The sequence below is a fragment of the Cimex lectularius genome, unplaced genomic scaffold (genome assembly GCF_000648675.2).
Source record: "Cimex lectularius strain Harlan isolate CLEC.00 unplaced genomic scaffold, Clec_2.1 scaffold125, whole genome shotgun sequence".
NCBI classification, from domain to species: Eukaryota; Metazoa; Arthropoda; class Insecta; order Hemiptera; family Cimicidae; genus Cimex; species Cimex lectularius.
In genome coordinates, this window is record NW_019392662.1 from 677238 (window position 1) to 694769 (window position 17532).

Below are 17532 nucleotides of genomic sequence, written 5' to 3' on the forward strand. Positions count from 1 at the left end.
CGAAACGTTGGCACGATAAAGAAAATGTTTTTCTGAAACCTACATCATACCAGACCGTATCTCACGATTTCTAAATAAATATCGATTAACGGTCACTAATCACCACACAAAGTTATTATCATTTCCCTGCTAGAAGAGAAAGTTATGTTAAATCTATTACCCCACGCGATTCCTAGCCAAAATTAACTTGGGGATTGCATAAGACCATTTTTTGCTAAAGTTAATCGTTTCCGAATTAAATGGGTGGAATACAGAAGTTGATACAACGTGTATAGACCAATTAAATTACGAAAAACTCTGATGAAATGTAATGCAAATAAAGTTTGTAAAAAGAAATTAAAATAGACTATATTCTTAATAACTGCAACCCGATTTTACTAGTTTGACGTTAGAAGACTTCATATTTCATAAGAAGTTTGAGGGAGACGTCTGACCGACGGATCCTTCTATCTGGTGGCAGCTGTGCCGACTACGACGGTGATTCTTATAATTGAGAGATGGCGCAACATCTGTGAAAGGCACAGTAACAAACAGTAAACTGTAGTGGGGGACTGGGAATTATGAAAAGAGAGGGGTCTCCCGTCGAAGTTTGTACTCATGACCTATTATCAAACAAAATTATCGGAAAAACACGTGGTCGACGCCCATGAGTAGACGAGATTTATCCATTTATCCTATCGGACGGAGGACGGACCTCGTACGACATCCCTTGAACTCTTCTCGCAGGACGTCCTTTAAACATGTCAGTCGACTCTGAAGGTCTGCGACTCCGCCGCACCAAAAGTGTGACCCGGGCTGAAGAAATTCAAACCCAGGAGGCCAGAGCTCGCCGTGCACAGCCTGACAAACCGTGAGTAATCATCATTCATCATTCATCAATATTCTATGGTCCCTTTCCGTGGCCTTGGGCATCAAGGTCGATTTCATTAAGCCTTTTTTTTATACAAAAAAAGAAAGGATCTTTTAACTATATTTTAAGGATGCAAACTTTTTAATAGGAAATTTATTTGACTCATTTACGAATGACACATCGTATCTTTACAACCGGCGTTTCCTTCTAGCTAATAAATACACTCACATCCCAAAACATAAGTAGATATACTTTTTTGGAAATATTTTTTTACGTTTTTAAATATGCAAATTTAAAATATGCCTCACCAGAAATTTAATTAATATTTACTAATAAATACAGTCGTGAATTATAAAATAAGTTTCAAGTACACAGATGGACCATGTGCACATTTTCACCAGTGTTTGCAGAAGTAATTAATTTAAAAAAATTAATGAAAAATAATTTATTAGACCTATAAATTGTTAAAGTTCTACAAAATAAAAATAGACTACTAATAATAATAGACATTCTTAAATACTAATTATTAAAATTAGTCTTCAAGTGACTTCTTACGATATAACGATAGTACACAAATTATTTTTAAAAAAACTTACTTTGAGATTCGTTTATTTTCATTTATTATTTTTTGTGTGTTGATAAAAAAGTTTGTCATCTTTCTTATCGATCCCTAGATATGATGACCCCGCCTCAGCATCGGTCGACTGGTCATCCCAATAATGATAGTCGAAAAATCCTCGTACAATTTTGTAGATTGAGACAAATTTATCAGCTAGGAATAGCATTAATTCCTGAAACGACGAGCAAGCGTGTCTCGTCTGGCTTAGCTTCATTCGACCGAAGCATCAACAAGGCAATAATATGCGGAAGTACACTACTGAATTTTCTCGGAAGTTTTTTTGGATTATGTTAGCAAAAATATTTGTTGGTTGGAAAAAAATATTTCAGCTAGGCGTGCTATCTAGTTCAGATCTAACGACCCAGTGTGTCTCGTTTTGTCTCGCTTCATTCAAAAGGATCAGCAAGGCGATATTATCCGGTTTACACTGCTGAATTTCCTTGGAAGCTAGATTATATCATTAAAAAATTTTATTGGTTGGAAAAAAATATTGTCATCTAGGAATGCTATCTAGTCCAGATTTTATGATTCGGCAAGTCTCGTCTGGTTTCGCATAACTTCATTTTCATGGGTATTTTTTTGGTTTTATAGTAAGTTTGTTTTGGTTGGAATGAAATTTTATAGATAGAAATACTATAAATTCCATCATGTGATAACCCACCACTGCTCCTCTGGCAGCCTTTTTTTCAACCGAATTGCACAAACTCCACAACACGTTTCTGGACATTATTGTGTACTAGTCACTTAAAATGTTATACCAGGCAACATTTTTTGGATGGAAAAGAGTGTCTGGATTCGCGTTAACTAAATTTCTAAGGGTATATTTCTGGTTTGATAATTTAAAAAACATTTTTTTGAGCTAGAAGTGCTATAAATTCCGGATGTGACAACCCTTCGTGGTTCGTCTGGCAGCTTTTATTCAACAAGTAGCATTAGCATGACGATAGTGCAGAAATTCCGACTAAATTTGAAATTTGAAATTTTGTGGATCTCTAACATAAATTTTGCCAGACAAATTTTTATCTGTTGGAAAAATATTATCGGCTAGGAATGCTCTCGATACCAGATCTGATAACCCAACCTGTCTCGTCTGGCTTTGGTTTTTTTCTACCGAAACATCAGTACGGCGATAATTCACTAGCCCATTAAATTATCCTAGTAATTATTATTTTTATATGAATCGGTACTAGAAAAAAATTGCCAGCTTGGAATAGCATTGTTTAAAGATCTGATAATCCAGCGTTTGTCCGCCTAAGTTTCAGTATAACGAAATTACGTAATTTCTACCTAAAATGGTCGCTAAAGATTCCTGAATTAATTTTTGTCGATTGAAACAAGTTTTGTTTTCAATTTTTTTTCCACGGAAGCTCAGCCAGGCGACAGTGCACAAATTACAGCTGAATCACCTTGGAGATGCTATTGTACATGTTTCGTAGGTTGATTAAACAAAATGTGTCACCTAGGAATGCTTAATTAAAATAGCAACCAAAGTAACAACCGTGCAATAATAGCATTAATCTGATAACTATGGTTATCTCGTTTAGCTTCGCTTTTTTTCAACCAAAACATCAGCGTGATTATATTATCCAAATTTTTACTAGAATTTCTTGGGAATTTTGATGGATTGATATCTAAAATTTTGTTTATTAGACATTATTGTCGGTTAGGAAAAACTCTTGTCTACTAGGATTGCTATCGATTCTGATAACCCTGCAGGCTCGTTTGGCTTCGCTTTTTTTCAACCAAAACATCAGCGTGATTATATTATCCAAATTTTTACTAGAATTTCTTGGGAATTTTGATGGATTGATATCTAAAATTTTGTTTATTAGACATTATTGTCGGTTAGGAAAAACTCTTGTCTACTAGGATTGCTATCGATTCTGATAACCCTGCAGGCTCGTTTGGCTTCGCTTTTTTTCAACCAAAACATCAGCGTGATTATATTATCCAAATTGTTACTAGAATTTCTTGGGAATTTTGATGGATTGATATCTAAAATTTTGTTTATTAGACATTATTGTCGGTTAGGAAAAACTCTTGTCAACTAGGAATGCTATCGATTCTGATAACCCTGCAGGCTCGTTTGGCTTCGCTTTTTTTCAACTAAAACATAGGCGTCCGTATGTGATAGTACTAAAATAGAAACTAAGTTTTTAGGAATATTTACAAAAGTTGTTAAAACTTTTTTGTGCATTGACAAAAATTGTTCAACTAAGAAAGCTATAAATTCCAATTTGCTTGGAGACGTGGTTTGATAGCTAAAATTTTGTCTGCTGTGTATTTATGTTGGTAGGAAAAAAATCGTATTAACTAGGATTGTTGTCCATTTAATTGACCACTTGATGTCTCGTTTGGCGATGCTTTAGCTAAATTTCCATGGATATTTTTGACGTTTGATCATAAAAATTTGGTCGGAATGAATTAATTATTAATTAACGACAAATCGTCGTTCTTCTGGCAGCTTTTTTCAACCATAGCATTAATATGACGATGGTCTAAAAACACCAATTAAATTTCCTTGGACGTTTTTGTGGATTGCTAACACGTGTGCTTTGTGTAATTGTGCCAGTCTTGCGTGTCGTGTTGAGGGGGCACTCTTTGAGCCCTGAAGATGATCTCAGTAAAGATCGAAACGTTGGCACGATAAAGGAAATGTTTTTCTGAAACCTACATCACACCAGACCGCGATTATTCACGATTTCTGAATAATTATCGATTAACGGTCACTAATCACCACACGTTTTATCTATTGGAAAAATATCAGCTAGGAATGCTGTCTAGTACAGATCTCATGACCCAGCGTGTCTCGTCTGGCTTTGCTTTTTTAACCGAAAGATCAGCATAGCGATAGTTCACAACCCAAATAAATGTTCTAAATGATTGTCTTTTATATCAATTGATAATAGAAAATAATTATCACCTAGGAACAGCATAGTTTAAATATCTGATAATCTGGCGTTTGTCGATAGTTTTTGATTTTTTCAACTGTGGGTGTCTCGTTTGGTTTTGTTGTTTTTTTTTCTACCAAAATATCACCGTGACGGTATTACTCAAATTCTTACGAAGTTTTCTTGGTAATTCGGGTGTCTTCATAGCTAAAAATTTTTGCGGGCTAAGAATAAAAATCTTGTCAATTAGGAATGCAATCTATTCTGATAACCCTACGTGGCTCGTTTGGCTTCGCTTTTTTCGCAAAGACAAGAAGTTTTCTTAGTGATTATTTTTTATAGGAATTGATAATAAACAAGGAAATGTTAGCTAGGTGCATCGATTAAGGATATGGTAACCCAGTGTTCGTTGACAGCTTTTGCTTTTTTAAACCGAGCAATTCGCACTAAAATTCCTACTGATTTGAGTGCTTGATATCTAAAATTCGGTCTGTTAAAATTTTTGCAGGGAAAAAATTGACCTCATTCAATTACGAATTTCCGTGGTTTGATCACGGAAATTCTGTGTGATAAAATATGTGAGGATTATAAAAAAGATCTGATGACAATGTATGGTTCGGCAGGCTTCGCTTTTTTTCACCGAATCATCAGGAAGACTACATCGCACAAATTAGAGTTAAATTTGCTTGAAAATCCTTGTTTAACTTTTTTTAAGTTGACCTATGCTATTGATTCTGAACCTCATAACCCTGGGTACCTCGTGTCTCTTCGCTTTTTCAACTAATCGTCAGCATGGACTAAATTTGTTTTGGGGTCTTTTTGTTTTATAAAAGCTAAAATTTTATCTGTAAACACTGTTGTGATTACAGATCTGATGACCCTAGGTGTATGGTTCGGGTTTGCTCTTTTTTAAACCGATTGTCATCATAATTATACACCAATTCTACATAATTTTCATTGAATTGTTGTGTCTTTATGGATAAAATTTTATCTGCTAAACATTTCTGTGTTGGAAAAAATGTGTCAGCACGTAATCTTGTTGATTCCGAGTCTAAAAATGTAGCGTTATTTTTTGCTTTTGTAACCGAAACAGCATTGACATTGACAATTGACAATGCCTCGGAATTTGTTGAGGAAAAGTGATTAAAATTTTATTTGTCGTAAATTGACAGGTACTGACGCCGTTGATTCTGGATCTGATAACCCAGCAGGCACCGACTGGATTAGCTTCTCGACGGTTTAGAATTGCCCTTTTCAACTATTAAATTGATATACCCACTCCATCATAATCAATTGTTTTGTCTTATATTTTTCAACCGATACGTCACATTCCACATTCTACATTTCATCAAATTTGAATCTATGGAGGGCTGAAACAATCTTTTGAATTCTTATGAGCATAAAACTCTTATTTACATTTGAAAACAGTCTTGAACCTTGCTATGTAGTGGGATTACTTATTAAAACCACTATTTTCGCTATTTTTCACTTACATCCCGTTGAAAAGTTTGTTCAATATTTTGTGATGATTTTTTTTCTTTTTTTTCCAATACAGTACTTATCGTAATTAATAATTATAAAGTTTTAACTGATTTTAACATATACAAATCGGCGGTACATCCATTGGATATTCTTGTATTGTTTTTGTGGGTTGAAAAAAAAAGTCATCTTTGAATGCTATCGGAATATGATGACCCAGCGGGCGCCGACCAGTTTCGCTTTTTCCACCGACCATGACCGGTGCCCGTTCCGTCGTAGAACCGCCTTGGGCGACAAACATTATTTTGAACTTTGCTTGAATCAGCTCTAAATTCTCGTCCGACTGAGCCTTGAACTTGTTTAATTGGCCCTCTTTGTTTTGCGTACCGACGCTTAGAGATATTGACACGGGGATCTGGCTTTGAGATGAAAACGGCCTCTGTTTAATTTCCCAGACTTCAAATACATTGTGTCAAACATTGCCATCGAACATTTTCCGAGCTAAATTGATGTGATTTCCTTAAACAAAAAAATATTTTATAGAAATAAATCACATTTGGCGACAGTGGAAATCTGTCTAGTCGTCGTTTGAAAATTACGATTCAGAAAATTACCCCACACTCATAACTTCATGATGATTCAGTCGTGTAAGAGGATTCCACTTCCAGCGTTTCTCGAAGTGCAGATCGAGGTATCGACTAGGCGACTGAACTAAATCAACTTAGCAAAGTAGGTTCAAATATTTTTTATATAATGTATAAACCAAAGATTATTGATATAGCCTCAAAGAAGACAAAAGCATCTTTAGTTGTAGTACTGAGGACGTTGGATAAAATCCAGTGGATTTGTGAATTTTTAAGTGAAACGCCGGACATCGACGAGAGAAAAAAACCACCGGCTCCGGCTGGTCCAGTCAAAAAAATGTATATTTTTCTGTATGCTTGTAAAAAAAAGATGGCAATCTTTATTGGAGGCATCTTTTCGTTTTTTCACTTTTTATATATTATTCTCACTTAATATGACCTTGCAATTTTTTTTTTATAGTAGGTAAAAAAAACAAATCGGCAGATATATAATAGTCTAGATAGTAAAAAGTCTGTCGTGTTGATAGTACCCTTTGAACGCACTTTGAACCCTGATGATGATCTCAATAAAGATCGAAATGTTGGCACGATAAAGAAAATGTTTTTCTGAAACCTACGTCACACCAGACCGCATCTCACGATCTCCGAATAATAAAAGCAGAAAACTTTTTTTAAATAGCATATATTAGCTCGATATTTTTCTCTGTTCCTTGAGCTCTTGGTAAGCTGGATAAGTTTCTAATATTTTACTACCTAGTTTTACCAAAAACAGTTTCAGTGAAATTAGTGTTCCTTCATCTATACCCTCCCATTGTTAATTTATCCTTAGCTAGACTCAGCCTATAATAAGCATCCATTTATTTGCATTCTCTGGCCACTTGAGTAAGTTGTTTGGTAATGCCATGTTTCCCATACATTTGAAGTTAGGTTTGATTACTCAATATTCAACTTTATCTCGTTCAGATTAGGTTCCACAAACTTTTCGAACGAGAATATCAACTCTAGGGCTTGCAGACTTGATTATAATTGTAATACATCATCTGCATAAACTACAATTTTTGATCGTAATTCCACCGAGCCAATACCTGCCCCATCTAATATTCCAGGTCGTTACCGTTGATAAATGCTCATACCAAATTGTTTGGAAACCGGCCAAATCTAGACCGACATCATATTAAATGCAATTATTTTCCCAGTTACCCTAGCCCGACGTAAATCAAAGTCGTACTCAAAAATACATTTTTCTCTTTAATTTATTGATATTTGCAACTGTGGTTTATGAAATTTATAACAAGCAAATCTGCTCGATAATGCTTGTCGAAGTGAAAGCTATGAACAAGGTCGTCCCTTAGGTGCCATACATCCATCATACTCATACTGTGTTAGGTACCAACTTTGAACTGTATTGTTTAACAATTTAGTTAACATAACCACCCATTGAAACCAATATATTTCAACTAATTTTACAGTTTTCCTGCAATGATGTTTTTTATTCGTTCATGTCTTGTATAATGACGTTTGGTTTGCAAATATTAAATAATATTAAAAATAAGGTGTGGTGTTTGGGTTTAGAAAAACATTTTCTTTATCGTGTCAACGTTTCGATCTTTATTGAGATCATCTTCATGGCCTGGGACTTATAAACATTGTTTAAATTTTACAAATACATATAGATGAAAAAAAGGAAATTATACAATGCTAGAAAATTTTAGATTAAAAAATATGAATTTAGACAATGCTAGAAAATTTTAGATTAAAAAATATGAATTTAGACAATGCTAGAAAATTTTAGATTAAAAAAAATGAATTTATACAATGCTAGAAAATTTTAGATTAAAAAAAGGAATTTAGACAATGCTAGAAAATTTTAGATTAAAAAATATGAATTTATACAATGCTAGAAAATTTTAGATTAAAAAAATAATAATATTAAAAATAATATATACTTTGATATAGGGTTGTTTTTTAATTATTGATCACTGATTTATACAGAGTGATAGTCCTACGGCGAAGTTCGCCAGATTTCTTCTACACCTCAAATGCAGCATAAAGGTTTCTATAAAACAAAGAAAGAAAACACATAAAAAAGAGAAATAAACATAGCGAACAACCAAACCAGAAAAGCTGGACAAAAATTTACGCTAAACACAAAGTTGTCTGAAAGTAAAAATAGTATTATTCATTTCTCGTGATAAGCATCTACGAACGAAACCACAAACAAAAAAAGATCGTACTTTGATCTTATTCAAGTGTTTATCTAGTATTTAGGTTTAGCTCTGAATAAAATGACAACCTAAAAAAAAATAATATTCCGAGAGGAAGACAAATGATAAAGGTCCGTTTGAAATGAATTAATTTGAAATAATGTAAACAACAGACGACTTCCTTTTAGCGATAATCTCTTTAGAACTAGTTATAGTCAAAGGTCTTTCGTCGACATCAACAATGCCTCGTCTAATCCACGATAAAAAAAAATTATTATCTCATTTTACCTGGCAAAATAAAAAAAGTATGCCGTATTTGGAACCAAAAGTTGGAAGCCGAGTTATCGACCAGATTTTCAAAGACTACAGAAACCAAACAAAAGCCAGGCTACTGATGTGTGTTGGCCAGGGGAAAAATTAATACGATTAAGACTGACGACAGAAGTTATCGAAGTACCTTCACAATTAAAAAGCACTTTTTGTCTTTTATTTTATAGTTTTTACGTAAAACAAGCCAAATAGAAGTTTAACAGCCATATTTTCAAAATAATGTATGGTTTATTTTTACATTTTAAATTTAATGGCCTATCAAACAGTTTTGAAAAACGGAATAGATGCTTGTTTTTTAAAAAGGATTTTCACTAATAAAACAAAAAATAATTATTGATTTGTTTTCTGTTTGTTGTTAACGGAGGTGATTGTAATCGACGGATAAAATAAACATTTCTTTTCTGTCTGTTAGACAATTTCAATTTATACTGACATGTATGTGTGGTAAATAAGAGAAACAAACAGATCGCACATTAAATTTTTTAAATTTGCGTTTCCTTATTTTTAAAATTGCTTTGCACTTCAACCTCCAGAAAGAATCTACTAGTTGCCAGACAGGCCATTTGCCTATGACATCCTCTGTACCCCAAACCCGAATATTTGCCAGGAGAAATGAGAGGAAAGTTCAAAATAAATTGCAGTTAAATTTACATTTTTAGCTTTCGATTAGCGTCGTATTGTGAGAGAGAAATAGTATTCTAATACCCGAAATGCAAATCATACAAATTGAAAAGGAAAATGAAGAATGAGAACATTACTATATCAATTTAATTTCGTGAAAACTTCAATATTCGGTTCGAAAATCAATTTTTGCACTTTACTATGTTGTAGCCCGATAGAAAATTTATTAAAATCTTGTAACCACTGCTGTTTCATGTCTAGATATAGACTTTTCTCTTTAATTACAATATATATTCAATCGGGCTGTTGCTCTATAAAAAATAATAAACAAATAAATGAATTATAGTTATTTATTTCATACAATTGACAGAAATAATCGAAAAGTTAAAATGTTTAGATAAACTTTGTACTCCTGTCCTCAAGAAACGGAAACAGCGTGATTCTTTTTATTAAAAGATAATGGTTTAAAAAACGTGTATTTTATAATCTGCAAAAGTGCACTACAAAGTTCAAAATAGCTTCTTGATTCAACAAAAACTACAATAGTAGCTGCGCATAACAAAAAAAAAAAAAAAACAATGTAGATAAACCAATATTTTTTAGGTTATACAGAATATATTTTCTATTTCTTAGGTTCTGCAGGATGATGAAGCTTCAATGTGGTCATTTGTAATCATTTTGGTATGCCACATTTATGCTCACAGTTAGGATGAGGATTAAGGTCAGGTTAGGTAGAGGTAGAGATTGGGTTAGGTTAAGCAGGGTTAGGTTAATTTTAAGTTATAGTTAGACTAGGATTAGATTTATATTAGGGCTAGAATTAATGTTTGGTTGGGAGTGGATAGGATTACAATTAGGAACAGTTAGTTTGGTACTAGTCTCTTCTGTTATTTTGTTCATCCATTTTGAGGATGGTGTAATTGTTCCGTTTAACAATCATAAATTCCAACCATTTGCAATAAGATATAAGATCAGTAAAGCTAAATGTAATAACTTCACCCAGATGTATTTCAGTACACAAGAGATACCTAAAACGAAGACATAAAATAGCCTATCAAATAAAAGTGTACCGTCAATCTGATTTCAACACACCTAAAATAATCAGTAATCATTACAGATCACCCCACGACCAATTTGCGTGTATGGTTGTGAAATTTACCAAATTGCATCTCTGTAAATAATAAAGAAACATTGCAAAATTGAATACTTCAAGTTATAGCAAGCTGCATGGTCATTGGATACAAGGAATTTTAGAACTATCACACCACTGACCTCAAGAGAAAATATCCCAATTCAATATCTGAAATAACTTCACTAGTTTCGTGGTCCGCTTGACCAATTAATATCTTACAATTAATTAAGATTGTTAGTTGAGATAAAATAAGTCATGAGTTCGAATCCCGCTCATGACACTGACTCTTTTGTCTCAACCAATACCTTACATAAAGATTTACTAATTGAAAGAGGTTATTTGGTCAATCGGACCACGAAATCTAATGGATTTAATAAGCAAAATGAAGTATATCTTCACTAATGCTTTCCATGGCCATTTCATTTGTCGCCGAGAATCAAATAGATTACATGACATTTGAAAAATGCCAAAAAGGAGGGAAAATTCAAAAGGTGGAGTTGAGATGGGAAGTTAGTGTCCGAGTGGATCGAGGTCACGATAGCTCAAGTGGTAGAGCAGCGGCGTATCTAGCCGAAGATTGTGGGTTCAAATCCCGCACGTGACACTGACTTTTTTATCTCAACTAAAAACCTTAATTATCTGAAGTAACATTTATCCAAATTTATTTCTGAGACATTTTGAAATGCTCCCTCCAACCCAAGGAACCATATGAATGTTGGCACTTCCACAAAGAAACTATAATTTAAAAAATTCAATCCCTTGTTAATATGATTTCTTTTTTGTAGATGTCACAAGCCTCGGGATTCCCTGTTTTCATGGTCTTCTGGATTCACAAATTTCACAGGACTCGTCAACTGGGCCTTCCTGCTTCTTTCGATGGGAGGCCTTAGGCTTCTACTGGAAAATTTAATAAAGTATTTTAGTTTTATTTGTAAATAATTTTCACCAATGCACCATCACTATTTATGATTTAATCTAGATATGGAATTCGAGTGGATCCTGAACAGTGGCTGATTGTTCTCACAGGAAGCGATGAAGGAGGACCTGAACATGCTTCTTTGTATCTTTTAGCCTGTACGTAGGTTTGGTGTCCATTTAATTTGAAATCACATATAACTTTCCGATGGTATAAAATAATAATTTACATATTTTAATTTTTGAGAAGTAATTTTCCTCCAAGTAATTTTTTAAAAATGTAAATTCAGCAAAACATAATAGTTTAATAAATATTTTAACAGTTAAAATAACTGTGTAAGATGGTTTTAAAAGAAAGGAGATAGAAACAAAGGTAATTTTATATTTGCTGGAAGGGGATCTTGCATATTTCTATTTTATATTTCAGTTTTGCTCATAAATGTATATTCAGAAACTTCCCACACAGATTATCATATTCCATTTATACTTAAAACTATTGGCATTTTTACGGCTCAAACTTCAAAGCTAGTAGTCAGACATCACTTCTAAAATTAAAATATTCAAATTTTAAAACTGTTTATTTCCTCATCATGCAAATAAAACCTACAGTAAAACTAGCTGAAATTATCATATAGTTTGTATTTCTGTTTTATACATGTAACAATCTTTTATTTATTATTATTAATTATAGATTCAATTGTGCCAATCATCTTTGCCCTCTTCATTGAGAAAGGTTTGGCTGAGGTAACTATGATTTATTTATTGAATATCCTTTCTTATAATTACAAACAGCTTATAATTTTAAAAATTTAATAAGCACCAAATGATAATAAATATTGACTCACGGCAAATTGGGAGATAAGCACAATAAAAAGTAATAACTGTTATCTCACAGTGACAAATATAGAACAGTAAATGTCCCGTCAGGGTAATAATGAATGACATTTAAATTTTAGAAAACGTATATTGCCATTCATTTTGTATATTTAGAAAAACAGCCTTGGATGTTTTCAATGCAGACTAGGATAATTACTTTTGGCAGAACAATTACCTTGGGTCCGTTCAGCCTTGAAAAATTCACCAGCCAACTGATCACTTTTCAAATTTTATTAGTGTGTTAACCGTTCATATTGTTGTACTGTTTCATGATGTAACAATTGACTGGGTACAAATCTTGTATTTCCATTAAAAAAAATGTATTTCAGTTTAGTGCTGTTTGACAAAGAAAGTTCAGTAATAATTTAAACTTACGGACCTAGATATTGAAAGCCCCAGTAAAAAATAATAATAATAATGTTATTTTTTTGCCCTAATGTCAAACTATTTTTTTTTTTATATGAAGTCCATCACAAAAATTTGAGATAAATTGATTAATTTTGTGGCAATCAACAACACACATAATGAAAAATTCTTTAAAAAAACAAAAAACATTCAATTTGAAGTATAACATATTTTTTATAAATGTGTGTGGATAAAAACATAATTTTTTTTAGGGCATACTCCATGCTAAGGTTGGGATGCCGTCTCACATTGTTAATCTCAGCATCCTAGTGATGTTACCAATGATTATTATTTACATCAAATCAGCAGAGTTTAGTTTAAGTAAGTTTCTATTAAAATAATCTTTTGGGTAGTTAAACACATTATTTATTTGTTGCATAACAGGCACTTATAAATACAGCTATAAGTACTCATTTTATTTATACATGAAAAATTACTGTATCTTACTTTTATTCATACTAAAAGACATTAATTGTTACAGTGGGGGCTTCGACTGTGACATTTTTGTATTCTGTCCTTTTTTTAAAATTATGGTCTTACGTGCAAGTGAATTTATGGTGCAGACATGCAAGGCCTTTGTCAAATTCGAGTCACATTAGAAGGCAAAGCATAACTCTTGCGACGTTAGCTCTAGGTACAGGTATGTGTTAATATTTATATGCAAAAGAAACAATTTTTAAAAGTACAATAGAAAAATAAAAACTTTTATTGTTTACAATTTTCATATATACGACAGGCTAATGTACGTTCTTTTTCAGATGGTGACAAAGTAGGTAATAATAATGTACCAAAAGAAAATGAAAATATTGTTAAGTACCCTGACAATTTGACCCTCAAGGATCTGTTGTATTTCATTTTTGCACCTACGCTCTGTTATGAGCTTAATTTTCCTAAAACAGATCGAATAAGAAAAAGGTACAGTACAATTATTATTATTATTTTTCAATTAATTAAGGTTTTTAATTGAGATAAAAAAGTCAATGGTACGAGCGGGATTTGAACCCACGATCTTCGGCTAGATACGCTGCTGCTCTACCACTTGAGCTATCGTGACCTCGATCCACTCGGACACTAACTTCCCATCTCAACCCCACCTTTTGAATTTTCCCTCCTTTTTGCCATTTTTCAATTGGTCAAGTGGACCAAGAAATTAGTGAAATTATTTTTATTTATTTTTTTGTTAATGAACACAAAACATTTTTGTACTCTTTTTCAACAGATTTCTTTTGAAAAGACTTTTAGAAGTAGTCATACTTCTTCAATTGATTTTATGCCTATTCCAACAGTGGATTATCCCAAGTGTAAAGAATTCGCTTATCCCATTTTCCGTATGTTTAATCTTTCAAGAGTTGAATTTATTATTTTAATCAGTTCACATTTTTCTAATGTTAAATTTTTTATTCTCCAGAATATGGATGTTGTGAAGGCAACTGAAAGACTTCTTAAGTTAGCTGTGGGTTTGATTAAATTAATCTTTTATACCCAATTTACAACATATCATTTTTCCAGATTCCTAATCATTTGGTGTGGCTTACTTTTTTTTATCTTTCGTTCCATTCTTTTCTAAACTTGATGGGCGAATTGCTTCACTTTGCCGACAGAAACTTTTATTGTGACTGGTGGAATTCAAACAACATAGATGTTTTCTGGAGGTCTTGGAATATGCCTGTGCACAGATGGGCTGTGAGGTGAAAGCTGCAAATATACATTCCTTGTAATACTTTTTTTTACCATGATCTGCTTATTTTTAAAGTTTTATTGATTTTATTTAGGCATTTATATGTTCCACTGGTGGAACAAGGTTATAGCAAAACATTGGCAAGCACTGCAGTTTTCTTCATTAGCGCGTTCTTTCATGAATATCTTGTCAGTGTACCACTGAGGACTTTCAAGATATGGGCTTTTACGGGGATGATGGGTCAAGTAAGTATTTTTAATTGAGGTTTTGTTTCGGTAAATATTTGACTGGAATTGTTTGTCGGTTCATAAATGAACAAATTACTGCTTACAATTACTACTACTTCTCTGATGGTTTCAAAGTGCTAGTAGCAGGCTGAGTTTCTAACTCCTGGGATTGGAAAAGCCAACGCCAGAAGGATACACACAGAAACCCTTAACAAAGCGATGGAATCTGATGAAAATCTTAACAGGTCTAGATTCTAGATATTAATGGAGATTGCACAGTAGACCAATATTGATCGTGGTGCATAAGGCCATAAATCAAGGTCATAAATAAAGGCCAAATCCTTTTAACTTAACTACTAGTACAACTACTGAGATTTGTGCTTAGCATTAAATACGATGGTTTAGGGTGTAAAACTTGACTTTTCATCCTGATCAGTGGTTGGATACACAGCATCCTGGCATTTTCACTCAATGTCCAGAGCAATAGAGAAAAACCATTAAAAATTTATTTAAGGGACAATTAATATTTACTAATATTTGAGAACTCTTTACATAAATTGCAATAGCCAACTCAGGAAACATGAATAATTTTTATTTGAATTAGAAAAACCATTTAGCTACAACCCCCAAATCAGTCAGTAATTAGGATTGACTGGAAAAGCTCACATAACTCATTCTGATTTCATTCGCACTTGTCGATTATAAATCATTCTTACAGCAAAACAAAGTCAGCCAAATTTGGGTTGCCGTAGGACAATATGTTCCTTCCATGTTTGCTGTCAACGACAACATCCAATACTTTGCAAAAAGGGTCCAGTGGAGAAGCTTGCCAAGATACCCAACATTAAATTAAGCGATTCACTACAACTGAGAGCTACTGTGGTTTTTTCTTTTTTTTTAAGACAGGACCATTCTCCAAAACCCCAACCACGACTATTCACTGTGTACGTAATTGTCAGCCATTACTCATCAGAAGTGTTTCTGCGACGATTAAGGAGGCGTTGTCCCTTAGCAATCTGTACAAAGTCATTAATACATATTAAAAACAACAGAGGGCTAAGTCTAGCACCCTATGGTACTCTGTACTTGATTGGGATCTTGGAAGATGTGATTCTCATGTCTTGACGTTTGATTCTGCACATATAATACTGCATGTAGTACATGCGCAAGTAGAATTCAGCTTATCAATCAATCAATATAACCTCTGTGAATTGGTGAACTGTTGTGTCTAATAAATTTCAATGTAAATTCACCAATCAGTTTTAAGTTACTGGGTTACAATTTACAGTATGGAATTTATTGAAAATTCTTATATATTTCTTCAAATTATTGTTGAAATTTGTAAGGCTGTGTTATTTTATATTATTTCTTTATTCTTTTAAAGATTCCACTATCGATGTTTTGCCATTGGGTTGAAAAGAATTTTGGCTGCCGGTGGAGTAATATGATAGTTTGGGCGTCCTTGATACTCGGCCAACCGCTGTGCATTATGATGTACTATCACGACTACGTTATTACACATTTTGGAGAATCGCTTATAGATCGCTACGCTGAAGTTTGATGCCAAAGTCTCTTCCTTGGAATCCATCACCGTTTGGCACTTCACCAAATATTTCCATTGTATTTATACAAACTGCAGTCTTAATTAGTACTTTTCTAAAATTTTATTTATATGTATAAAGTTTCAATTTAAAAAAGCCCTTGCAGTATCGAACTTAATATTGTACAATACCAATGTTGTGATATTTAGTTTAATTAAAACATACCGGTAATTTAGTGTACTACTAGTAATTAAATTAATTGCTCACTATAGTTTTGTTATTTATGTATTTAAGTAATACTAATTGTACACCTAATTTGATAATAATTTTTATAGATTTATAGTTTTGAGTGTTAAATATTAAATGTATACATCACAAAAGATTTTCTATATCATCGGTGTAACTGTTTGATTAATTGATTAGTTTTTAAGGTGTTGTACTTATTGATCAGTGTTCATTTTAAATCGTGTTGATTTATCCATGTGCCCATCATTGTAAAAAAAACCTTTGTGCCATATTGAATGTATTATGACCAATGTTTTTTCCTATGATCAAATTAGTCTAAGTCAAACATAAATGATCGAACAAATAATTTAAAATGTATGAAAAATTGCTGATACAAAAAATAAATATGAATTTTGTTATTTATTTTTTCAATTTTTTGTTTTATTTACCATAAGTTATGTCCTATTTTTAAATTTTAATTAAAAGATGGATTGATCCATAAAGGCACGCACACCTTTGGAAATGTAAATAGAGTTGAGCCTTTTTTTTTATGGCAAGTTGTCATCAAAGATTATAAATAATTAATGTTTTTAGTTGAGATAAAAAAGTCAATGTCACAAGCGGGATTCGAGCCCACGACCTTCGGCTAGATACGCTGCTGCTCTACCACTTGAGCTGTCGTGACATCGATCCACTCACACACTTACTTCCCATCTCAACCCCACATTTTGAATTTTCCCTCCTTTTTGCAATTTTTCAATTTTTGAATAAGTTAAAATGAGCTCTCCATGGCCATTTCAATTGTAGCCGAGAATCAAATAGATTACACGATATTTGAAAAATGGCAAAAAGGAGGTAAAATTTGAAAGGTTGGATTGATATGGGAAGATGGTGTCAGAGTGGATGGAAGTCTCGATAGTGGTAGAGTAGCGGCATATCTTGCTGAAGGTCGTGG

General features: G+C 33.0%; 1 protein-coding gene across 2 annotated transcripts; it reads left to right on the plus strand.

Moving 5' to 3' along the window:
* The first annotated feature begins 575 nt into the window (after positions 1 to 575).
* Positions 576 to 16846, plus strand: LOC106668819 (diacylglycerol O-acyltransferase 1). 2 transcript variants are annotated; one of them, XM_014397950.2, is made up of 12 exons: positions 576 to 850; positions 11496 to 11624; positions 11690 to 11784; positions 12317 to 12369; positions 13119 to 13227; positions 13388 to 13540; positions 13665 to 13821; positions 14126 to 14234; positions 14315 to 14359; positions 14416 to 14594; positions 14679 to 14829; positions 16196 to 16846. In XM_014397950.2, exons 1-12 carry the CDS (start codon positions 741 to 743, stop codon positions 16370 to 16372), a joined length of 1467 nt encoding a protein of 488 aa, XP_014253436.1. In that variant the 5' UTR covers positions 576 to 740; the 3' UTR covers positions 16373 to 16846. The 2 variants fall into 2 exon arrangements, with proteins under 2 accessions (XP_014253436.1, XP_014253435.1); XM_014397949.2 differs by having other exon boundaries at positions 577 to 850; positions 13388 to 13546.
* Positions 16847 to 17532: the final 686 nt, after the last annotated feature.

Coding starts and splice junctions, on each gene's coding strand:
- LOC106668819 (XM_014397949.2), top strand. CDS start 741: ATGTCAGTCGACTCTGAAGGTCTGCGACTCCGCCGCACCAAAAGTGTG. Junction 11,785..12,316: donor TTCTTTGTATCTTTTAGCCT/GTACGTAGGTTT, acceptor TATTAATTATAG/ATTCAATTGTGCCAATCATC. Junction 14,235..14,314: donor ATTCGCTTATCCCATTTTCC/GTATGTTTAATC, acceptor TTTATTCTCCAG/AATATGGATGTTGTGAAGGC.